Below are 25,345 nucleotides of genomic sequence, written 5' to 3' on the forward strand. Positions count from 1 at the left end.
GGACTCCCAAAAACAGCTTTCTGTCATCTTCTTAAAAAAAGATTAGGATGCGTTTCTTGGAAGAGTTGTAGCTGAGTTGCACAGCACCCGCTTCGCAGTCAAGACGGTCCCGGGTTCAAATCCTGAATTTCCACGTAGAGCTGGCCGTGTTCCCTGCCAGTGAGTGTAGAGCTGTAAGCTAGCTGGACCAACTGCAAGGTAACTTTACTCCTCAGAATAATGAGGACTAGGAACTTCTATTTTGAAGGTGGGAGAGCATCTCCTTTGCATGCAGAAGATTGCAGGTTCGATGCCCAACAGAATCTGCAGGTAGTGGCTCTGTCTCAAAACCTCTGAGCTAGACGGACAAATGCGCTAACTTCTGTCATTTGTTTACTTCTGTCTAGCTGTGTTCCGGAAACTCACAAAAACTGCCTAGAATTCTTGACATCCAGAATATAAGAGGGTGGTGTTTCTGGACAGATTATATGTTGGGGCAAAATAACCTCAAGAAGTTGCCACAGATTTCAGGCTGCAGTGTGGCAGGTCATGCTCAATTTAGGCTGATAACCACCGGGTGAAACTCTTCACAGAGGATGCCAAGATCAGTTTGGACCACTCCTTGAGGTTTGGTCATTGGAGTGGAGAAAATAAACCACACAGCATTTCAAAGAAATAAGGGTTGCGGCCAGTGTTAGACTTGCTCAAAGCGAACTTACGGAAATCAATGCATGTGACTAATCTAGGTCCGTTCTGCTCTGAGAAAGCCTTCGCTGGAGACAACCCTAAGAGGTCAGGCTGAGACTGCGGACAGGAGCTGCTGGGCCGTGTAGGAAACAGATATGAAAGCTAGGAGCTAAATGGCACCTTAAATCTAGGTTATGGGTGCGACAACGGAATGTCTAGGCACTTTTTAATTAACAAGAATACAAAGCTGAAAATTAATGAACTGCAGCTAAAATCTTGTTTTTCCCCCACATGCTCTAGACCTTCCCCTGACCACCCCACTAATATTCTTAAGAGGATCTCCTCCAGTCTTCAGAGAGTAGCTGGAAGTGGGGAGGCTGAAAAATCTTAGGCTCAGGACTGCACTGCTCTCAGAAACTGCTGGTGCTAATGAAATTCTGTCGCAAAACGCGCCTAAACAATGGGAGTTTTGAACACTGCTGCTGGGGATGGCTGATGCGACGAGCATCACGTTTAATTCTGGGATTTTGAGGGGTGCAGAGCAAGTATTTGTGGTGCTGAGCGGAAGACAACTGATTGATTTTGGGACGATTGTGTGTAAAATGGAGATTTGGTTTTTCAGCACTCCATGAACTGGGTGTTTCTCCGGAACAGAAGCTGCCTTGCAGACATGACTGGATCTTGCAAGGCTTGGGGGGCGGGCGAAGTTTTCCCTCTCTGCCCCGGCCCCATATCGTACTCTGTTCCATCCCAAAGTTAAGGGAAAAAAGGAGCACGGAAGCAATGCTGTTAGATATAGTATTTATTATATATATAATATATATAATATATACATACTTTTTTGTACATTAAATAGAATGAACTCTACTCTTCATTCCTGGTATAGTTAGGTGTGATTCTTCTCTCTTTCTCAACCCCTCAATCCTTTCTGCCTGACGATTACAACGTAAAAACCCTAATGTCCGAGTACAAGAATACAAGCACTCCATTGCCAAGCAGAGATGGGTGGGCGGGCAGCGAATGATCCCACCAACATATTGCACATGAATGGGGGTCGGGGGGGGGGGAAATACCACCACTATGCTTGTTGTCGGCCAACCCACCCTCCACCCCAAAACTAAAACTACTTACACGTCACCCATCTAAGGGATTCTCCCTTCCCTGGCTTTAGGGTAGAGCACAGCAGCCCAAGGTGATTTTGACTGCAAAATCAGAGCATCTCACAGACACTCATGGGCTCCAGTCTCGAAAAAGGCTGCTGCTTGCTTAAGGGTATACCTGCCTACTGCACTTTGCACCTCATGGCAGAACTAAAAAAATAAGAATTAAGATGCCCAAGGTCCTTGGCTCCTGCCTGCTCCCAGGGACCATGTGGCAGGACAGTGAGGTCATAGGGGCAGGGTTTCCTTAGGTCCAGCCGTGCTATCCCCTGAACCTTCCAGCCTCGGAATTCCCCTTGCTATTGCTAGATCACCTGAGTACAAAGGCACTCAAAAGTTTGGAGCCAGCTGCGTTCGATGCTTCCTATTCCCAGCTAGCGCGCACACACGTACACCCCACAATTTAAGGGGTACAGCTCTGCTCCAGAAAGGGATGGGCAAAGACTCCTGGGAAGCAGGTCCTTTTTGGGGAGGGGTGCCCCTGCCCCCCACCCCACTTTATGTTTCCAGGAACTTAGGTGGCATTTTTTGACGCACGCACGTGCACACTCTTCAAAACACATCCTGCTTACGAGATAAGGCACTGGGCTGGGAAACTTTTTAGGGTGGGGGAGTGGAGAATAATCCTAAATTGCCACGCTGCGTAAAACAAGAACTGAGTTCACCTGTCAACAGCTGTGCAAGGGCATAAGAGAGAGGGAGCTGCGAGGGTTCTCACCAAATGACAGCTTAAAAAAAAAACCACACCACCCAATTTTTAAAGCACCCAAAAAGCCCCCTCATTTAAGAAAGAGGGTTGACAGCCACCTGGTCCTCTCTCATCAAGGCCATGTCAGACTGAAAATCAGGAGCTGCTCCCTCTCACAGTCGCTAAGGATGCACCGTTAAGATGCAACTTGCTAGAACCTTGGATCTCTGGGAACAAAATAACTGCTGGGCTTTCCTATGTAGAGGTTAAAAACAGGGAGGTGGGGGGACAACGACACACAGTCCAGCGACCAGGCAAGCCACTGCAAAGGGGGGGTGGCTTTCTGAGGACCCCTTCCCCAGTGGCCAAAAAGGGCTTCCTTGTCGAGAGAGAGATAGAATCCACCTCCAGATCTTCCCCTTCACGTTAATTTTTAAAAGCGCCCTTCTAACAAGAAAGATCTATTGCTGTTTTACTCTGAAAGAGGCTGCGTATATGCGTCTATAAACGCGGCTTCTTTCAGAGTAAAATGCAGTCTGTCCCCCATGCTAAAAAGGAAAAAAGGAAAGGAAAAAGCCAGGCAGACGTTTCTATGACTCCAGCGCTTCTGGGATGACAGATCTTCGAGAGCAGTGGCTGCCAGGAACCCCAGATTTAAAGGGGGTTCGTCTCAGGGCCCCCTTCCACACAAGGGTCTCAAGTCCTTCTCCAGCAGCCACCCGTTTTCGCCCCTCCCCTGACGCAGAGTTCGCCATGATACCCGTTTCGTTCGCCTCCCCAGCGCCCCCTCCTGACAAAAGCAGAGAAGCACACACAGAAAAACAGCAGTAATTCCAGGGCAAAATTAAGTCCACATCTCCGGCAGACACCAAAGGCGGAGGGGCGAGGAGTCCCATGATTTGAGAAAAGCTTGGTGGGGTGGGGGCAGAGAGACTGGCGGGGGGCTGTGGCTCCGTACGCCCAACAGGAAGGAAGCAGAGGACTCTCTTCAGATGCAGGGGGTGAACTGGCTACGGGTGTGAGCCCCTCTTTTTTTATTCACATTTTTTCCTTCCTTTCCTGGGTTTGGCGGAAGAAGGGGTGGGAGAGAGAGAGAAAGGGGGGGCAGGTTCTCTCCCTCTCCCTCTGGCCTTTCAAGCTCTGCACCTCTTCAACGGAGGAATTGCAGGTGAGCCCAGGGACAATGGACGGTTGAACTGAGAAGCATCCCGTCCGCCAGGACGCTCAGGAGAGGCAGTGGGAATCTGGGCCCGCATCAGCCGCACTGTCCAAAGGCGCCGGCGCCGAGGAGTCCGCCTGCGCGAGTCCCTCCTCGGAGGCCTCGCCCGGGGCCCCGCTTGCAGCAGAGCCGAGTGGACAGCAGCCTGCGAGGCAGTCTGTGTCCGGAGGTTTGCTGTGGTCAGCTGAGCTCTCTGGAGGCTGTGGGATGTCCTCACGGGCTGGACTGAGGGGGGCGGCGGCGGCAGCAGCAGAGGCCGATCCGCCTGGTGAGGGAACCCCAGCGGTGGACGTGACCTCGATGGCAATGGACCCTACAGGAGCCTCTGCGAGGTCGCTGCTGACCAGGAGGCGGGTCATGACGCTCGAGGCCGACGCCACGTCCTGAAGGTCCTCGCTGGGCCCGGCGGCTTCTGGCGCGACGCTGGGGTCCAGGAGGGAGCCGCTCAGGTTGGACATGAAGGAGGCCTCCGCGATGACGGCTGTCTCCGCCACCCAGTTGAAGTTGTCGCCCAGGGAGGCCACCGTGGCGGCTACGACGGCTGCTGTGTGGGCATCCTCGGGTGCCAGGGGGCCATCCCCAGCGGGGCCCCTGTCCAGGTGGGGCCGCGGGCCGGCCGGGTCGGCGGGGGCAACGGTGTTGTTGTTGTTGAGGTTGTCCTGCAGGGTGGTCTGGGCTCCACCCTGCTGGTTCTGGAGCAACATCTCCTGGATCCGGATTTGCTGCAGGATGGCCGGCAGCTCGTAGTGGTGGAAAAAGTAGATCATGGAATGCTGTGGGAAAGGCAAGGGGCAGAGGGGGTGAGCTGGGGGCAAAGGCGGCTGACATCCACACTGGCCAAGCCTTCTGAATCCTGGCCCATTCCGCTGCCTGCTTCCCCCTCCCAGCCCCTTGGGCAAAACTGGGTGTTTTTAAAAGAAAGCTTACACACCGAAATAACCCGGGCCCAGCACTAAAGAATGCAGAATTCTGTGCCCCTTTTTTGAACTTTTTTATTGATGTTTTCACAGCACAGTAAAAGGAACTAACTGAACTACATCTGAAGGTAGCATGTTCATCATGATTGATGTTGCATTGTGTTTTTAATATTTTGTTGGGAGCCAACCAAAGTGGCTGGTGCAACCGAGTCAAATGAACAGCACATGAATAATAAAATTATGATGATGATGAAGAAACATTTTTATGTCTAGGCTCCAAATGGCTCCTTAAACTAAGGTTACGGTTGCCGAAAAGGGAACACCTAGTTGCCATTTTGGGGCCAGATAGCTTGAAACTTGTATTTTTCAACACAACTTTTTGGCTCCTGAAATTTGTTTTTTTCTGATCATGCGGATAAAATACAACGGACAGAATTCCGCAGTGTGTGAAAACAGTCAATATCCAAGGATCTCCAGGCAAACACCTCCAGATGGTGGAGATGTCAGGAGCCATCTTGGCATCTTCACTCGGTTGCAAGTGGCCAATAGCCAGGTGCAAAATCCGCCTGGGAAATTTTGAATGCTGGTTCCAGGCTAAATGCACCCAGCTCCCTCTACTGTTCCACAAAGTCCTGCTGAGTTCAACATCATCCTGCTTCCTTGCTATGGTTAGTTCTACATCCTGAATGGGTTTTCCTGCACTCCAGACAAACATGGTGAAATTGCCAACGTACCTGTATGAAAAGCCACGATGTGACCAGGGCCAAGCTGCTGTATTGCCCATTGAAGCGGTAATGGTAGGCATAAAAGGCAAAATGGTACAAGTAGAAAAACCTGGAGAGGAACAGAGACATGGGGGAAAGGGGGTTAAAGCACATATATCAATACTGGATTGCGGCAGCACACGCTCCGTAGGGCTTCAATCACACTTGATCTGAAGCTGCAGTTAGGGCAGAATGATGGGTACTGACCTCTTGGATCAGCTGTACTAGCCCTGTTACAGACCCCACATAAAGACCGTTTCCACATTTATAAGAACTCGACCTTTTATCATGGCAGCACCTGTGGAACTCCCTGTCTACTGATGCCAGGCAGGTGCCTTCGCTGTGCTCTTTTCCGCACCTGCTAAAAACATGCCTGTTTAGAAAGGGATTTCTGAACATGCTGTGGAGGGAAGTGAGGGGGGGGTGTGTCTGTGGAATCTGCCTGGGAAGGGAGCCCATCTGGGAGAAGGAAAACTCTGATCCTAAACCTCCGCTGCCTTGAGGAATATATTTGGGAGAGGAAAAGGCTCAGCAATAAACCCTACACAATCCAGAGCGGAGTCCCTAAAGCGGTTGGATGGTGCTTTGCATGCCTCCTTCCAGCAACTCCTGCAGTCAAGCTGGTGCCAAAGATCTTGCTCTGCTTTCCTTTGGACACCAGCAAGGCTGAAAGGCAGGTCTTGCCATCTGGGCAGCCCAGGATCTCCAGACACACAGCCCAGGCCTGCACCCCAGGGAGGTCACATCAGTGCTGCTTACACAGCAGTTTGGCTTCACCCCCAGAGGCGCACTCCGTTGTCTCTCGAGACAGACAGATGCCAACAACCCAGAAAGTTGATGTGTGTCTTAATCTGTTTCTAGTCTATTGCTATATTAACTTTCTGAAGGTTTTAAGTTATTGTTGCTAGCTCTTTTCTTACAATTTAACAGTGTAAGTACAGTGAAATAAACTCTCTCTCTCTCTCTCAAATCCACCTCTCCCCTGCCACACAACTGAAAGATGGGAACGGAAACATTGTGGAAGAAGGTTGGGAAGTCAACCAAATAAAGGACCATTGGAAACAGACAGGGCTGAGTTCAGTGGTCAGATCTGGCACAGAAGAGAGCCAATGTGGTGCAGCAGTTACTGAGCTGTGAGTGGTGTTAGAAACTCAGAAATAAAAGCTAGGCTCCAAATGGCTCCTTAAACCAGGGTTACAGCTGCCAAAACAGAATGCCTAGTTGCCATTTTGGTGCCAGGAAGCAGGAAATCGTATTTTTCAGTATGACTTTTTGGTTCCTGAAATTCATTCTGATTTTGCAGATAAAATAAAATGGGTAGAATTCTACAGGATGTGTTGCTAGTGTGTGAAAACAGACCAGATCCAGGGATCCCCAGGCAGGCACCTCCAGGTGGTGGGGACATCAAGCGCCATCCTGGCACTCAGGCATCTTCCCTTGGTCACAAGTGGACAACAGGCAGGTGCAAAATGTGCCTGGTTCCTGGCTAATTTCGAACGCTGACCGGGAGACCATGTTTCAAGTCCCACACTTGGCAATGAAGCTCACTGTGTGTGACCCTGGGGCCTGTCCCTTGCCTCTCATAGAATCAAAGAATTGCAGAGCCGCAATGAACGCCAGGGTCACTTAGCCCAACCCCACCGCAATGCAGGAACCACAACCTATCTCGCAGAGCCATTGCATGAATAAAAAGGGATGGAAAGAGGACGTCACAGGCCACCTCAAGCGGGCTGGGAGAAAAGGAGGCCTATGAACACCAGGAACTGGAAGCTCTGTGTGCCCTTACCTGAGCCAATGCCTCTTGCTGGTGTTGGTGTGGCAGCAGATGGCGTCGTACTGGTCTGCCAGCCACACGATGAGGATGATGTAGAAGGCTGTGGTGGTGTCGTTGAAGAACTCGGACATGATCGCCTCCATGCCTGCCACAGGATGAAGGAGAGGAGGGGAGAGAGAAGGCCAGCAAGTCATCAGGGAGCTCAGCATCCCAAGAGTGATGCAAGACGAGTCTGCTGGATCAGGCCAAGGGCCTCCTAGTCCAGCATCCTCTCCTCACAGTGACCAATCAGATGCCCCAGATGAGAATTATTATCCTTATTATGTATATGCTGCCCACCTGACTGGGTTGCCCCATCCACTCTGAGTGGCTCCCAACAAAATACTAAAAACACAGTAAAACAACAACCATGAAAAACTTCCCCATACAGGGTTGCCTTCAGATGTCTTTGGAAAGTTGTACAGTTCTTTATCTCCATGGCATCTGATGGGAGGGTGCTCCACAGGGTGGGCGTCACCACCAAGAAGGCCCTCTGCCTGGTTCCCTGTAGCCTTACTTCTCGCAAGGAGGGAATGAGGGAACTGCCAGAAGGCCCCTGGATCTCAGTGTCCGGGCAGAACAATGGGGGTGGAGACGCTCCTTCAGGTATACTGGGCCGAGGCCGTTTACGCCTTTCAAGGTCAGCAGCAACACTTTGAATTGTGCTCGGAAACATACTGGGTGCCTATGCAGGTCTTTGGGTCCCAGCAGCCACATTCTGGATTAGTTGTAGTTTCTGAGTCACCTTCAAAGGTAGCCCCACAGAGAGAACATTGCAGTAGTCAAAGTGGGAGATAACCAGAGCATGGACCACTCTGGTCAGACAGGGTGCAGGCAGGGAGGGTCTCAGACGGAGCTGGTAGACAGCCGCCCTGGACGCAGAATTGATCTGCACCTCCCCTGGTAGGGGACCCCCAGGCTGAGCACCTGGTCCTTCAGGGGCACAGTTACCCCACGAAGGACCAGGGAGTCCTCCACACCCACCCACCCCTGAGGGCCTGAGCACAGCGCAACAGCAGCAACTCTCCCCGCTTGTGATTCCCAGGAACTGGTCTCAGGACCTAAGGTTCAGATCCCCACTCAGCCACTGAAGCTGACTGGGTGACCAGGGGCCAGTAGCCTCTGACTCTTTTCCAGCCTAGCCTCCCTCACAGGGCTGCTGGGGGGGATAAAACGGGGAGGGGAAAGAATTGTGCCCATCACCTTGAGCTCCTTGGGAGGAAAAGGTGGTGCGCAAGATGTAAGAGACAGAATTAATGGGCCTGGTAATATCAAAGGCAGTTCCTGACATTCCTGCGAGGCGGTCTCCTTACCCACGAGAGCCAAGATGACGGTCAGCAGCGGGGCTGCCGGGAAGGCAATGGTCATGTTCATCTCCAGCATTTGCAGAAGGTCCACTGTGAGAGGGAGGAGGAAAACATTCAAGAGGAGAGGAGGCAGTTGTAGCCCCAGGTGGGAGAAGAGGAACCCCTCAACACAGATGACCCCAGGGTTGATCTCCAATTAGAAGGAATGCAAAAAGCAGAGGCAAGAGAGAGGCTGCAAATTTTGCCAAATTTTGTTTAGCACATCTCGGTCGACAAACTGTGGTTAGTGCTAACTACAACTTGGCTTCAAAATACTATTTTTAACTTTGTAAATAAATTAAGTTAAATTATCATACCACTGCATCCCTCTCTCTCTTTTTTTAAAAAAGTATCAAAGCAGTTTCAGCAATGAAACCATTAAAAAGTTAAGGTAAAGGTAAAGGGACCCGTGAACATTAGGTCCAGTCGTGGCCGACTCTGGGGTTGCAGCGCTCATCTCGCTTTACTGGCCGAGGGAGCCGGCATACAGTTTCTGGGTCATGTGGCCAGCATGACTAAGCTGCTTCTGGCGAACCAGAGCAGCACACGGAAACGCCGTTTACCTTCCCGCTGGAGCGGAACCTATTTATCTACTTGCACTTTTATGTGCTTTCAAACTGCTAGATTGGCAGGAGCAGGGACCGAGCAACGGGAGCTCACCCCGTCGTGGGGATTCGAACCACCAACCTTCTGATCGGCAAGTCCTAGGCTCTGTGGTTTAACCCACAGCGCCACCCACGTCCCAATTAAAATTAAAAAGTTAGACACCAATTAACCATTCTTCATCACCTGTATAGGCTGGGTGGAATAGAAAAGTTTCCAGCAGGTGTTTAAAAATTGGCACAGAAGGCACCTGCTAAATCTCTAGTGCAGTGGTTCTCAAACTTTTTTCTCCGAGTCACATTTTCAGAATAAAAGTTTGCTCGCACCACACCCATTTTTTTTATCAATAAGAAATACACTGGAAAACAAAACAAAAAAACCTAGCAGTGCTTGTTTTATAATATAGAACACAACTACTTCCTAATATGATCCAGAAAGTATAAAACAACACAGTTACATAAAAACTGTTCAAAATTTATTTGATTGCCCTTGAATCTTCCTGCCACACTTGCCATCCTCTCTTCCAACACCCTTTGACAACCACTGCTCTAGTGGGAGGGAGTTCCACAGGACTGGGCCAATTACAATAATGGCTCCGTTTCTCATTGTTGTCAAACCAGCCTCACCGACTCGGGGAATGACCAGCGACGCTCCTGCAGGTGTTGTCAGTGATCAAGCTGGAATATAAGGGCTCAGGAAGCCCCTGAGGAACCCTGGGCCTAAGTTGTTCAGGGCTTTTAAAATTAATACAAGAACCCTGAACCTGGATTGGCAGTAAAGTGGTCAGCCAGAGCAGCCGCTTCAACAATGGCCTCACATTCTCTAACTGTTATATACAAGGTCTCTCTCAGGAGGTTGTCGAGGTTTTTAAGCAGAGGTTAGGCTGTCATGGATGCTTTAGCTGAGATTCCTGCATTGCAGGAATGATGACCCTTGGGTTCCCTTCAAACTGTGGACCTTCTGATGCTGACTGATCGGAAGTGGCAAGTCTTGTTTGAACCCTCTACCCAGGGGGTTGGGGAAAGAAGAAAACTGTTGTCTTTGTCCTCCAGCAAACGGACCACTTGGGCTCTCGGAAAGCCAGCAAGACCGGATGAAATACTTACCAATAAAAACGAAGATCTGGTGGTGCGAGTATCGCAGAAGCATGGAGACAGACAGAGTCTGGAAAAGAGAAGGGGTGGGCAAGTGTTAGAGCCCCAGCTCCCTATGAATGTAGGGCAGTGTCACCCCCCCCCAAAAAAAAACACCCCCAACCAACCAAAATTCTAATAGTTGCAGACACCTGCCCTTTCGCCTGAATTAAATACCGAAGGCACTGTACACATGAGCTCCCAAATAATTAGCTTTTAATAATCTTATCTCCAGTGCTATTTAATAGTCAGTGCTTATTTAATCATCTTCTTCCTTGGAGGTTTCTAAGGAGAGGTTGGATAGCTATCTGTCATGGATGCTTGAGCTGAGATTCCTGCCTTGCAGGGGGTTGGACTAGATGACCCTCGGGGTCCCCTTCCGACTCTGTGATCCAGGGGTGGCTCAACTAGGAAACTAATGAACCTTAAGCTTCGGGGCCTCCAATTCCAGAGGGACCCCAGAAGCGAATTTAGTCCACACTGCCTAAAATTTTTGAGTCGCACAAATCGATTAATCTGTTGTTGTATATACAATATTTCGACAATCCCAAAGTTTGAATGTCAGTAGTGCAGATGTTTTAAAGGTGTGGTGATCTGTCATGGAACAACCCTCTCCCCTTGAAAAAGATGATTTCAGTAATTATCCAGACCTCATTGCTGGTTGTGAAGGCCTCTGAGCTGCATCCCTCAATATCACCAAGCCAGGAACTTCACTGGGTTCTCAGTCAATTATTTTAACCACAGACCACTCAGGGAGCATTGGCTGGCTCCTTCATTATACACCTCTAGGCACCAGGTGAAGTTGTTCGCCTTCAACCAGGCCTTTGGCTGATATTAATATTATTATTATTATTATTATTATTATTATTATTATTATTATTATTCTGTCCATCTGACTGGGTTGTCCCAGTCACTCTGGGCAGCTCCCAGCAGAATAAAACATTAAGCATTGAAAACTTCCCTGAACAGGGCTGCTTTCAGATTTCTTCTGAAAGTCAGATACTTGTTTATTTCCATTATTTCCTTGGCATCTGATGGGAGGGCATTCCACAGGGCAGGTGCCACCACCGAGAAGGCCCTCTGCCTGGTTCCCTGTAACCTCCCTTCTCACAGGGAGGGAACCGCCAGAAGGCCCTCGGAGCTGGACCTCTGTGTCTGGGCAGAACGATGGGGGTGGAGACGCTCCTTCAGGTCTACAGGCCCGAGGCTGTTAAAAGGGTATTCACATCCAATATCCTTTTAAATGTGTTGTGGGAGGGGGTCATTGATTTGTTGTTGCTCTTATTTTCCGAGCACAATTCAAAGTGTTGGTGCTGACCTTTAAAGCCCTAAACGGCCTCGGTCCAGTATATCTGAAGGAGCGTCTCCACCTCCATCGTTCAGCACCGAGGGCCTTCTGGCGGTTCCCTCACTGCGAGAAGCCAAGTTACAGGAAACCAGGCAGAGGGCCTTCTCGGTGGTGGCGCCCTCCCTGTGGAACGCCCTCCCACCAGATGTCAAAGAGAACAACAACTACCAGACTTTTAGAAGACATCTGAAGGCAGCCCTGTTTAGGGAAGCTTTTAATGTTTGATGTATTACAGTATTTTAATATTTTTTTGGATACCGCCCAGAGTGGCTGGGGAAGCCCAGCCAGATGGGTTGGGTATAAATAATAAATTATTACTATTATTGTTGTTGTTGTTGTTGCAATTTTATGTTGTGGACTGCCCCGAGATCTAAGGGTGAATGGTGGGATACAAATTTAATTGAAAATATAATAATAATAATAATAATAATAATAATAATAATTGTTCAAGATCTCTCCTGGGATCTACTGGGGCTGAAAAGCAGCCCACGAGCTGACACAGAATACTCACGAATATGACCATGATGACGAATGCTGCCAGGTACGAGGTCCGCGCCATCCACATGCTGATGAATCGGTAGTGTTCCCCAGATACCACATTGCGGAGGAACCCTGAGCAGAAGGACAGAAAGGAAGGGAAGGCAGCAGTGGTGGGGATGGACAGGATGAAAAAAACAAGGAGGTTTCAGCAACAAAGATCTCCCAAAGTGGACTTAGTCCAATTAGTTGGCTCTGGCACCATCTAGTGTTGGACTTGCCGCCTTCTGCCCCACCAGAGACTGCAACAGCCCAGCCCAGATCTGTAACTGAGTGAGAACAGAGACCAATTATATACATATGCTAAACCTTTGTTCTCTTCGTTTTCAGCCAAGGCTTTCACGCTGGACATGAGGATGTCGTCGTAGCCAAGGAACTCGTCCAGGAGCAGGCGGCTGAACCGGTCTCCAAAGCACTGGTCTCGAGTGGGGTCTGGGGAGAAGATGGAGAAGAGGGTTTGTGAAAACAGGCGGAAAGAAAACTGGCTGTGCTGACAGCAGCAGGAAGAAGCAAGTCGAGGGGTGTTTGTGCATTTCACGGGACGCTCAGAAACATTCCAACTTCTGGAGGGGAAGGAGTGGGCGTTTTGTGATTTGGGAGGGAGGCACCATGGCACAGGGAAAAGAAAAAGCGGGGGCCTAGTAGTGGCCAACGCAGGCCTAAAAGCAACAAGGAGCAATCCCGGGTTCAAATCTTGCCACCACCCATTTAAGCTCACTAGGTGGAGTTTTGAGCAAGGCAGTTTCCCTTCTGCAACACGGGAATCAATCTTTCAGTGTGGCAGCACAGGAAAGAGAATCTTTGTATGAGTTAACGCTTCATTATCCCCTTTGCTGAACCTTTGTACTTTTGTCCTTCCAGGCTGTGACACTTAATGATTTAAATTGTTGATTATGTTTGCAGCTATTTTTCCCCGTTAACAAATTATATAGATAGAGAGAGATAATAATAATAACAACAACATTTGTACTCAGCTGCTCAACCTCCCTCCGCCCCTGCCCCAACGAGGCACAGCAAATAAACAAAGCTCCACCCTCAGTTGAACAGAAAAGCAAAGCTTCTTACCCAGCGTCACCACCATGACAGGGATGCTGAGGCGCTGGCGGGTGCTGTGCGACAAGCGAAGGAACCCGTATTCAAAGGAGTATTCCACGATGTACTCTTCCTGGGGCCAGACTGGAAGGATTTTTTTTAAAAAAGAAAATTGTTTTTTTGAAAAGGCCAAGAGGATGGAAAACCAGAGGTGCCCCCAGGGGTATTGCCTCAGCCTAATTCACCACAGCATGACCGTCGATTAAAAGAAGCCTCGCTGGGTGCTCCAAGGAGCTGGGGAAAGTTCCGAAAAGGACAGGAAAAATGACTCTGCTATGAGGAAAGCTTGCAGTGTTTGGATGTTCTTAGTTAAGGAAATAAGAGGTGACATGCTAGAAGCCTGTAGAATTAATGCAGGGCACGGAAAAAGAGAAAAGTTTTCCTCCCTCTCTCATAACATTAGGAATTGTGGACGTCCAATAAAACTAACGCTGAGAGATTCAGGACACTGTCCCGCCCCCCCCCCCATACAATTTTTACTGAATTTCCAATTTTTTACAAATTGACTTTAAATCAAATACTTACACTCGTTTCCTGACAGACTTCCCACTTCCACCTCCCGTGTTTTTGTATATATCAAACTCTCGCCTATTGCAAAAATGCCTCTAATACAATTACTTTTTCCCCTTCTGCTGCTCCTTTCCTACCTGCAATTTTTTAACTTGTTTGTAGTGCTTTTCCAAATAGTCCCCACCCCTCAATGCCTCCATTCTTCTATAAAAAGTGCATCTTTTTGACCTCTTAATATCGCTGCCCGCCCCTCTCCATGGCATTAAGGTCATTGAGAGCGGGTCAGTTTCAAAGGCTGCATGCCCCGAGAGTGCGCAGGTGGCGGGGCCTTCTCTGCCGTGGCCCCACTCCCTCTCAAAAAGGAACCTCTCCCACACACAAGGAGAGGAGGCAAACACCGAAAGAAAAGGAAAGTGGCAGGTGCAAAGGGAAGGGTGTGGCAAAGGTGAGGAGTGGGAAGGAGGGTTATTTAAAGGGTCTGCAATGTCGTCTCTTTACCTGCTTTGGCTAGCATCTCAAACTGGGACACCGTCTCGCTGAGGGGCTGCATACCTTTAGACGCCGGCTCGCCGCTGAAGGAGAACTCTTGGCTCTCGTTGGGGGCTGGCACCTTGGCGCCGCCCAGGCGGGGTGGCTTGAGGAAGACCTTGGGCTCGATATCCAGCTCAAACTGGGATCAGCGGAAACAGAGGAGAAGAGTTCAGGGAAACGCAGAAGCTGCCTTCTACCAAACATCAGATCCACTAGTCCTCCTAACTCAGCGGTTTCCAAAGTGGGCACTGCCTGGGGGGATGCTAAGGGGCAAGGGGGCAGCAGGGGGGCAGCGGGAGGTGTAAATGGCCACTAGACTCTGAAACGCTAGCATCACTGGATCAAGTTCATCCATTGTGTTGAATTAATTCAGCTAAATAATAGGACTGGGCAATATAGTGATGTACTGTATTCTCCAAAACTGGTCTGAAGTCCCAATCATGATGTTGGTTGCATAGTTTTTCACCTGGCAATATATCATGAATCATAATGTGTGTGTGGGGGGGGGTGCTATGCAAAAATTACAACGTGAAGCCAGCCAATGCCTCTACATAGCTCCATCCTCATTTCAGACACTGTGATATATCAGTAGATTGCAATGTTTAGCTGGCAATATATCACAATGTTGAAACCAGGTACGCCCAGCCCTATTAAATAGCTTAAACAGGATTTGCCGGGGGGGGGGCGAAACGTGCAATTGTTTTACTGTTTTGAATTTTAGGGCTTTTTATAGGGTAGGGTAAGGGATGCGAGTGGTGCTGTGGGTTAAACCACTGAGCCTTGGGCTTGCCGATCAGAAGGTTGGCGGTTCGAATCCCTGCGACGGGGTGAGCTCCCATTGCTCGGTCCCTGCTCCTGCCCACCTAGCAGTTTGAAAGCACGTCAAAGTGCAAGTAGATAAATAGGTACCGCTCCAGCGGGAAGGTAAACGGCGTTTCCGTGCGCTGCTCTGGTTCGCCAGAAGCGGCTTAGTCATGCTGGCCACATGACCCGGAAGCTGTATGCTGGCTCCCTCGGCCAATAAAGCGAGATAAGCGCCGCAACCCCAGAGTCGGCCACAACTGGACCTTTACCTTTTTATAGGGTAGGGGAGGAGGCACTGGGGATGGAACCAAGGGGGCAGTGACCCAGTATTTTTGGGAACCACCGATCTAACTCATTGGCTTCTATTATTATTATTTGTCCCCCAAAGGTTGCAGGACACATGGCAGCAATTTAAAAGAAGCAATATCCAAAACCATTAAAACCATTTACAGTCTGAAGAAGAGGGTGAGTCCTGACAGACACACACACACACGCCTTCATCTCCCCCGGATGCAATAAAGTGCGTCTCTCCCGCTTCAGTCTCTGCAGCCACAGCAGGAGCTGCAACTCTCCAGCAGGTTGATTCCACCTGCTAAGGCACACTCTTCCATTGTCTCCCAAGACTGACGGATGCCAACCAACCACATATATCAGGTGTCAAAGATCATGGCAGCCTGGTGTGTCTGCAGCATAATGAACATGGCTAAGAGCCTAAATAAATGGGAGTAACATCTTGAGGACCCCACCCTGCCTAACCCTGAATGAGAATGTAGTTGCACTGTCACATCTGACCCATTTGCTGCATCTGCGGGATCAGCCTCTGTACTTTTGTGCACTATAAGCAACAAGGCATTTCTCTCAGGGGGCGATAAAGAATCTAGTCGTTTACGCTGCATTTGACAGCTCCTCTCAGGAAAAATATTTGTTGTGGCACAGAGAAATAGCGCGTCATCGTTAAGGATCCAAAATTACTTTTATAACATGCAGCAACCTTTAAACAGCCATATGGAGAAGCTAGACACACACACACAAGCCCCCGCAGCCTCCTGCCAACCTCCCCCAAGGCAAAATAATCTCTAAACAGAGAAATGAAATAGTCCCCCAGCCCTGAAAGGCTAGATGAGGTCAAATACGAAGCACAACTGCGGTGGCAGACAGAAAATGGTAGCTTTCAGCTGGTTTATTTAATCCCCGTTCTGGGTTGCACTCAACGCAAATGGAAATATATATATATATAAAAGAGGAGCCATATTGGAGAAAATTAAATGAAATTAAGGAGTAAATTGAGTGAGTTAAATCAGCTGCGTTGCCACCCGGGGACTCCTGGCAATTTGTTCACACAAGGCATTAATTTGGTTTAACAAACCTTTAATGTACTACATGCTGGTTCGATCGCAAGGGAGGAAAGGAAATTACTGTTTGGTGGGTGGGGAAGAGGACCCGTTAATTATTGCCGGCTCTGTAGGGCTTGGAAGAAATGAAACAAAAACCCAGCCCAGCAGGACCACATAATGTTTTTCTGCACTAGTGAGAAACAGACCTTTCAATGTGGCAGCAGCTGCCCTCTGGAACTCCCTGCCTCTTGATATGAGGCAGGCGCCTTCACTGTACTGTTTCAGACACCTGCCAAAAACTTGCATACATTTACTATATGGGCTGGACGCGGATGGCGCTGTGCGTTAGGACTTGCCGACCAGAAGTTGGCGGTTCGAATCCCTGCGACGGGGTGAGCTCCCGTTGCTCGGTCCCTGCTCCTGCCAACCTAGCAGTTCGAAAGCTCCTCAAAGTGCAAGTAGATAAATAGGTACCGCTCCAGTGGGAAGGTAAACGGCATTTCCGTGCGTTGCTCTGGTTCACCAGAAGCGGCTTAGTCATTCTGGCCACATGACCCGGAAGCTGTACGCCGGCTCCCTCGGCCTGTAAAGCGAGATGAGCGCCGCAACCCCAGAGTCAGCCACGACTGGACCTAATGGTCAGGGGTCCCTTTACCTTTACCTTACTATATGGGCTGCATCCAACAAAGTTCTACTCAAGGGTACACCCACTAAAATTAATAGGCTGTAATGTCACACCTTTTAATTTCAATGAGTCTACTCTGAGTAGGACTAAAGGCAGAGACAAACCCTATATATTTTTGGAAAGCTGTTTGTTCGCAATGTTATTTGGAACCTCTTTATAATATCGAACCATATTTTGCATGACGGTTCCCAAGATCAAGAAGCATGTTTTCGTCCAAGTAGGGATACAACTGGACCCAATTCTGAATCAAGAATATAGGGCTGAACCTTTCAAAGCTGTGCTGATAGATCATTCATTACTCGACGGCTTCCTAGAAGCAACTGTCTAGCTCTGGGACTAGATGGGAGTGAAATCTGACGGGACAGGAGTCTGATGGCTTTAAAAGACAATGAGCATCTTGGAGGCTGAGTTTTGTCAGAATCAAGTACACACCTCCAGAGTTGGCACAAAATACATTACCTCTAGTAGATGAGCCACCAGAGTCAGTGGAGGGCCGTGAAAATTTGTGCCCAGGGATTTTTAGACTCGTTTACTCATGTACTAACTGAAACCAAAGGGGCGCATGGGTTGCCAGATGTGAAATATATTAGCATTATTTTCAGCTCTCCTGCTCCACTATCTAGGGAAGCAAGAGTCACGATCAGAGTGCAAGGACACATTTCAGCCAGGCAAAAAATGCTCAAGGAGGGTGAGGAGCAGGGCTGGTGAGGGTGCGTGGCCTAGGGAAAAGTCCCCAATGCTAAATAAAGAGGCCCAGAAGGTCCACACTTAGGGTTTTCCAGCTGTTGGTGTTGCTTACGCAATGCCTTGTAACTGAGGCTGCTCTCAAACAGTTCCTTGGGGCCTCAATTAGCCACTGAGAAGTCCTCTCTCTCAAAAGCATCCAGGTTTTGCATTTCCAGCAGGGAGAACCAGTGATGACGGATCGTACCCAAGAGGATCTCCACAGCAAGGAGATGGGAAAAGAATGCAGTGGGTGAGGCAGTCCTCATCCTACAGAATCACAGAACTCCGGAGTTGGAAGAAACCCCTTTAGGTTCATACATCCAACCCCCTGAAATGCAAGAATCAAAGCTAAAGAATCCCTTGCAGGCGGCCGTCCAACCAGTGATAGAAACTGAGACATGAAAGCTAGGAGCTAAAGACACCTTAAACCTAGGTCACGGGCGCTGAAACCGAGTGTCTAAGCAGGCTTTTTTTATAACAAGAATACAGAGCTGAAAATGAATGAATGGCAGCTAAAATCTTATGCTCGTTTTTCACATGTTCTAGTCTTCATCTGAAGACTGCAAAAAGCAAAGCCATACTTCCCATGCACCAAGAACAATGGGAGTTTTGAAAGCTGCGTCTAACCTATGTTTAGAAACTGCTAACGAAGGAGAGAGTCCACCCACTTAGAGATGGTCTGCTCTGCTCCACCCTACCTTGATGGAGCTGTTCTCAAACATCTCCACGCTCATTTCCTCCTCTTCTTCTTCCTCCTCCTCCTCCCCGCCAGCTGCCTCAACCACCATACCCGGGAAACGGTCACTCTCGCAGAACTGGAGGAAGATGGGGGCACGGCTGGAGTTGCGCTGGATCTCCACCCGCAGGATCCCGTCGCGCGGCCACTTGTCTCGGACGTGCTCCAGGCAGTTGATGGGGGAGCGGGAGAAGGCGATGTGGATATACGCCAGGATGAAGAGCACAAACAGGGCCTGGCAGAGGGAGGAGAGAGGCGGAAAAATTAGAAGCAGGAGAAACAGGAATCGAGGACCGCATTCCCTTCTTAGAGTAGTGCCACAGGCTAGTTTCTGCACACTCGCACCTGTCTCTCTCTCCTCCATCTGAAGAAGCAAGTGGCATTATCAGAGGGTCAACCTTCCTGGGGTCACATGACTGTGCTGGCTGGGGCCAGATGCAAAAGTGGGTGGGGCAATAGAGGTAGATGCCAATAGAGGCGATAGATGGCAAGCTAGTTTCTAGACACACCGACAGGAGCCAGCCAGCAATAAATCACACCCTGCACATTGAAGTCAACTCTTTATTAGAACAGGATCTGCACAGACCTGGTGGAGGGTCAGGCGTAATGGGCACAGGAACTCATGCCCAATAGGACTTGCACCCATGGATCAGTTGCCAAGACTAAAAGTCCCTGCCTCTCCACAGCCATCTAAGTCCCCTCCTCTCCAAGCAATCAGAGACTGCGCCAGAGTGTAGGCAACCTCTCCTCCACCCTTTCATGCCTCTCCTGGTTCTGGGAGACAAGGGGGGAGGGGAGATTGTCGCAGCAGGAGGGGGAGACACCCGTGACTTCACCAGCTGGACTCATAATCTTGGCCTCCCTCCTCTTCTGCTGCAGCTTCCGCCTCTGATTCCGGACTGCTCTCTGCCACAGACTCTCCCTGCTCACTAAGTCCTGTTACCCCTTCAGCTTCCGACTCTACCTCTTCCCATTCTTCTCCCTCCGACCAAGGTTAGAGTTGGTTAGAGTGCAGGGCTGATAACGCCAAGGTTACAGGTTCAATCCCCATAAGGGACAGCGGCATATTTTTGTATTGTAGGGGGTTGGACTAGATGATCCTCAGGGTCCCTTCTAACGCTATGATTCTATGAGAATCCCTGTCCCATCACCAATCCCCAGGCTCTGAGCCTTCTTCCTTTGGGGGTTCATCTGCTGGTACCTCCTACCATCCCTCTGCATCCAACCAGTGCCTGACATCCACACACTTACACACCCCACTCTGTCCTATAGAGGCATCAGCAGAGTTCATGGACCATCCCAGACCACACAAAGATGAGAGGAAGTTTTTTGGACCCCCCCCCCCAAAAAAGCTGTTGACTGAGAATTTTTGTGGGCTAGTTAGCTTCTGTGTATTGATTTGCAAGGCTGAATGAACAGGAAACGTTCTCAAGTGTTTACAACAGGGATAGGGACCCCCGGGGCCTCCCAGAAGGATGCACTCTAACTCTGGTCATCCTTGAGTCTTGGCCAAGTGGGTTGAGTAGAGCCAAAGGAGTTACAGGACGGTAGACTTTGGCTGACTGTTTGGAGGAGCTTCCAGAGAATGTTCTCTCCCGAGTCATCACCACCCTAAAACTCTGAGGGCAGTGGCACTACCAAGAGGGACCCCCCCCCTCCAGTGAGAGACCCCTCCCTAGAGTGTCTGAAGGGAAGCGGCCAAAGTCAACTTAGATATTTGGTACCCGAGTCATGAATACTAATATCAGCACCTTGAACTGGACCCAGGAATGAACTGTCAACCAATGCAGCTGTTGTATAACAAGGGTCATGCAAGTCCAAAATGGAAGCCAGCCAGTAAACAGACAGCTGTATTTTGGATGAGTTGACGTTTTTTAGGTAGTCTTCAAGGGCAGCCCCACACAAAGTGATGTAGCACTTGTCAGGATTTCCTGCCTCAAGCAAGAAGCTTGAATGAATGACCTACAAGCTCCCTTCTGCAATTCTATGAGCCTGGATGCGCAAAACTGTCCACGCAAGTTGACAGCTCTCAATAAGTTCTGCTAGGAGGGCTGTTTTTGTGGGGTTAACAGAGAAGAAACTTCCTTTTACCTGGCCATCCAAACCCAGAACTGTAACGCAATGGCAGGCACAGGTTCTCCAGTCAAAGGCCTTTCTCAGCTCTATCCAAAGATGCTAGAGATCAAACGAGGAGCTTTTGCAAGCTCTACAACCAAGCTACAGCAGATATCAACATTAGCATTCCTAACACTTCTGGTGTGTGCTTAAGCCACCAAAAAACCCCACCTTCCTATTTCTTAAGAGTTGTGATGTTGGAAGGTACCCCAGGGGTCATCCTGTTAAACCCCCTGCAATGCGGCAGTTTTTAAGACTGGCTAGTTGCCAGTCTTAAAAACTGGGATGGAAAAGCTAGGAGCCAAATGGCTCCTGGGACCTGGGCTGTGGGCGCCAAAACAGAATGTCTAGTCGCCATTTTGGGGGGTCGGCAACACTATTTAATTGTAATTTTGATAAGCATGAACTAATACGCAATTCACATGAGACACATTGCTAATATCACGTTTTTATCAGAAATTGTTAATACATGTTAATTTGGTGTTTGCAATAAAAATATTGGTACCATACTTCAGTTTTCAAAACACTCTACTCTTTATTATTAAACTCCTTAACATATTGCCTATCTTTAACTTTGAGGTGAGGCTTCAAAGCACATACATTACAGTAATCCTTGAGCATCAGCTGGGCGCAAGAAATGGCACCTGACGCCCTGCTAATTTCGAACCCTGCTAATCGCCTGTGTCGGTTAAATGTTGCAACCGGCCAACCAGGAAGAATCCTGTAAAAGCTTAAGAGAGGAGTGGGGAGGGAAAGTGTTTCCAACTCAAAATTTATGTGCCACAAATTATTTCCATGTGACTGTGCGCAAATGCTGTGTTAAATGTATGTTTGAAACTGGAAGTATTTAGGATTCAGCAGGTGGAAAGTAAAGGCTTCCTTGCCTTTCTCAGGCAGAGGAGCACATTGAGAAACCTTCAGGAGGGGCCAGTGTTGGGTGGGGCCAGGGGCAAAAGTGGGCAGAGCAAGAAATGTATTTTTTACTTTGCGTAGACTAGTTCCTACACACCTTCTCTCTGCTCCGCCCAGGCAAGGAGGAGGCCTGATCTGAGTTAAAGGTCCCCGCAGCACAACATATTTGATTTTTATTTATCCATTTATTTAATCTATATACCACCCTTCCTCAAAAGATCTCAGTGCAGTTCCCATAACAAAAGACAAGATAATTGAACCAAAACAACAACCCCCACCCCTTCCCACAGATACATTTAAAAGGCTGTAGGATATTAATCAGCCGAAGGCCTAGTTGAAGAGGAATGTTTTCATATGGTGCCTAAAAATATATAGTGGAGGCGCCAGGCAAACCTCCTTGGGGAGAGTATTCCACAAACAAGGAGCCACTGCAGAAAAGGCCCTGTTCTCATGTTGCCACCCTCACGTGAAGAGGGTACACAAAGAAGGGCCTCAGATGTTGAACGCAGTCAACCTCCCCCCGCCAAAAAAAAAACCACTTTACCTTGAGAAGTACGAAGAATTCAAATATACGACGGAAGGAAGGTGGGAAGAGGCGGGCGTAGGTGACGGCCATCTTGAAGAAAAGGGCATGGAACAAGCGGTCACGTACGTTGATGAGGGGGTTCTGGTTGAGGTTGCGGACCCCACGGTTGTTTCCGGCAGGGGCCCTACCCCCCACATTATTGTTCATTGGGTGGTGGTGGTGGTTGCCTTGGTTCTCTGACATCCTTTTCCAAGACTGGTGTTAGCTTTCCACGGGCGAATTCAGATTTGGATAACAGAAAGTGCTCAGGAAGCGGCCTGTGGGGTCGTCTTGGTAAGGTTTCTCCAGGGGGTGCGGAAAAGCGGCCAAGGGGGAGGCGAAAAGAAAAAAAAAGAGAGTCACCTTTTTTCTCCACAAGGGAAAAAAAAATCCACTCACAGCAGGATAAAGAAAAATTGTCTTTTAAATGGGCTGATGCAAAAGTTTCAGTAACTTTGTAAACAGGTGGAGAAATTTGGGGGGGGGGGATACTGGTTTGAAAAGTCACCCAAAGAAAGCAAGGGAGGGGAATGTTAAGCTTCCTAGGTTGCAATTTATATAATGTTGGAAGGTAGCGGGGGTGGGGGGGGCGGGGAGAGACTGAATCTAATGGGACTTTTGGGTCAGAGGGGTGCAACACTAATAGTCCCCAGAAAGAAGAGGAGCTACCCCAAGACAACAGAGCAAAAGGGAGTCTGGGGGGGTCCAACACGGTAGGGTTCCAAGGGGGGAGGCAGAGAGAGATCCTAAAGAGATCAAGTTGTGGGTTTTCTTAAAGGGGGAAGAGCTTTCTTTAAATTAGGGAAAGGGGTCAAAGAAGAGGCTATGCTAGCAAAATAATAAGGGGGGGGGGGAATGCCTAAGTTTAAAACACCCCAACTTGGGCTGGGGAGAGGAAAAGAAAAAGGGGTGGGGGTGTTAAAACCTTTGATTTAGATGTTGGGGGCTGCCAAATCCCACCGTTGTGGGAAGAGGCACAGGTTGAATGGGGGGGGGGAATGCCAGCCTCAAAAAGAGAAAAGGAGTCTTAAAGCCCCTTCCTTTGGGGGGGGGTTTGGCTGGAATGCTAAGCAGACCCCAAAATCGAAGGGTGGGGGGTGAAAGATATATATAAGGAAGATATTAAAGGGAGGAGGAATATGCCTATTTTAAAACACCCCAATCTAGGGGGGGAGGAGGAAGATGGAAGTGGGGCGATTGCGGGGGCCCCCCAAACCCCACATATACACCCTTCCCCTTCAGAACTGGGGGGGGGGGGACAGACACCTTTCCCCCCCAAAAAAAAGAAATACAAGGGAGGGGGCGAGGGAGGAAGGAGGACCAACTCCCCCCCAAAAATGGCCCCCCCCCCCAAAAAAGAGAGAGCCGCCCCACAGATGTCAATAGGTGTGGGGAGGGGGGTGACAGGATACCAGGCTGGGGCGGGAGCGAGGCCCTACGGGGAGGGAGGCTCGAGCTGGGCCGGCTTCTCCCCTCCTTTTCGGGGCGCCTCCTCTGAGGGGGGGCCGGCGAAGGAGCGCCCCGCCGCCGAGCTGCCTCCTCTCAGTCCCCCTTCGCGTCCGCGCCGGCCGCCGCCATCTTGTTTGGTTCTCTTCCCTCCCATCTCCTCTTCCTCCTCCTCCTCCTCCTCCTCGCCCCGCCCACCACGACGGGCGCGGTGACGTCAGCGGGAGGAGGAGGCGGGGCGAGAGAGAGGTCGAGAGAGAAGCGCCGAGCCGGGAGAATGGGAGGGACGGAGAGGATTCTGGGAAAGCACGCAAAGGACGCAAACCCTCTAGTAGGACGTCATGTCTAAACTAAGGAAGAGGAGGAGGAGGAGCTCCAAAGGGGATGCGGTCAAGATTGAGCGGCTGTAACACAACACTTCCGGCTCTGAATTAACATGTGTCCTAGAGGGTGGAGATGAGATGAGCTTGAGTCTTGACTGATCAATTATTATTTTTTAAAAAAGCACTTTTATTTTTCCCTGAATGTGATTGGGTACGTTGGGGGAAAATGTTCAAAAAATGAAATTTTTCTTTTACTTCCTCCACTCACCCACACAATACTTTTCATGAATGCACCTCCACCTGTTGAATTTCTACCTGCGTCGTGAAGAAAGCTATTGCAGATGCCGAAGGAGAACTCCCAATCCCCCTCCCCCGTCATTTGACCTCTTTGATTCCCCAGTACCTATGAATACCGGAAGCTGCGGTCGAAAACCGGAAATGATGTCCCATCGCAGAAGCACTTTTCCTACCTCTTTGTCCCAAGGTTCACCCGCCCCGTCAGCCTCATTATGAAGACCCCGCCTCCTTTCCCCATCATGCATCGCCAGAGCAATGCCAAGTTTCCTTTTAGGTTTCTCCGATTCTTTTGCTACTTTCCTTTAAAAAACTTCACTCCAGAGGAGAAGAGCCGCAGAATCATTTCCCTTGATTACAAAATGCGAGAAAAATTCTAAAGGGAAATAATGGCTTTCCATTTGTGATCACCATGACCTTACAACATTTCTACCAACCGAGGTTTATATAGCAACTGCGCGCATGTAGCATACGTGCTCGCTTCGGCAGCACATATACTAAAATTGGAACGATACAGAGAAGATTAGCATGGCCCCTGCGCAAGGATGACACGCAAATTCGTGAAGCGTTCCATATTTTGCAATTATTGCTAAGGGATATTTTGCAATTCTAGCTAAGTGATCCACATGCAAAATATATTCATACATGTATATGTGTTTTTAAAAAATAAATGCATCCTCCCTCCTCTCTTTCCTCCCCCTCTCCACCTTGCTAACCTCATGACCACTTTTGCAATGTCTTGCTTTCAATGGGGGGAAGAAGGGCTCTGCCGTAGTATTTGCATAGTAGGCCCATTTACATCAGTTACTTATTTGGTTCTTTTTTTCTCTATTCCCATCTTCTTTCCCCCTCCAAACTCAGTTCATTTCCCCTGCCTTTCCCCGAGTTTGTCCTTGCACAACAGCCCTGCCAGGTAGGCTGCAGGTGAAGACGCCCTGCCTGGGCCTCTAGCTCCAGGTTAGACTGTCAGGCAGTAGGGATCCTGGGATGGGGCCTCTCAGGCAGGCAGCCACAGTCCCCAAAGGGGGAGCATGGGATGGGGCCGGCTGGTTGCCAGCATCCCCCAGCCCCTATAAAT

At 49.4% G+C, this 25,345-nt stretch overlaps 1 protein-coding gene across 4 annotated transcripts; it reads right to left on the bottom strand.

Moving 5' to 3' along the window:
* Positions 1-1,453: 1,453 nt before the first annotated feature.
* TMEM259 (transmembrane protein 259) lies at positions 1,454-23,869 on the bottom strand (the record flags this gene model as incomplete). Of its 4 annotated transcripts, XM_080988902.1 has the most annotated exons (12): positions 23,617-23,869; positions 22,184-22,507; positions 18,575-18,847; positions 14,295-14,466; positions 13,260-13,370; positions 12,504-12,626; positions 12,169-12,269; positions 10,283-10,340; positions 8,541-8,624; positions 7,201-7,333; positions 5,385-5,484; positions 1,454-4,506 (listed from the first exon to the last, which is right to left on the bottom strand). In XM_080988902.1, the coding sequence occupies exons 2-12, from the start codon at positions 22,406-22,408 to the stop codon at positions 3,739-3,741; spliced, it is 2,148 nt and encodes a 715-aa protein (XP_080845028.1). In that variant the 5' UTR covers positions 22,409-22,507; positions 23,617-23,869. The 4 variants fall into 4 exon arrangements, with proteins under 4 accessions (XP_080845028.1, XP_080845027.1, XP_080845029.1 ...); XM_080988901.1 differs by having other exon boundaries at positions 22,184-23,869; XM_080988903.1 differs by having other exon boundaries at positions 14,349-14,466; positions 22,184-23,868.
* Positions 23,870-25,345: the final 1,476 nt, after the last annotated feature.

Source organism: Podarcis pityusensis, assembly GCF_964106645.2.
Source record: "Podarcis pityusensis genome assembly, chromosome: 18".
Classification (NCBI taxonomy): Eukaryota; Metazoa; Chordata; class Lepidosauria; order Squamata; family Lacertidae; genus Podarcis; species Podarcis pityusensis.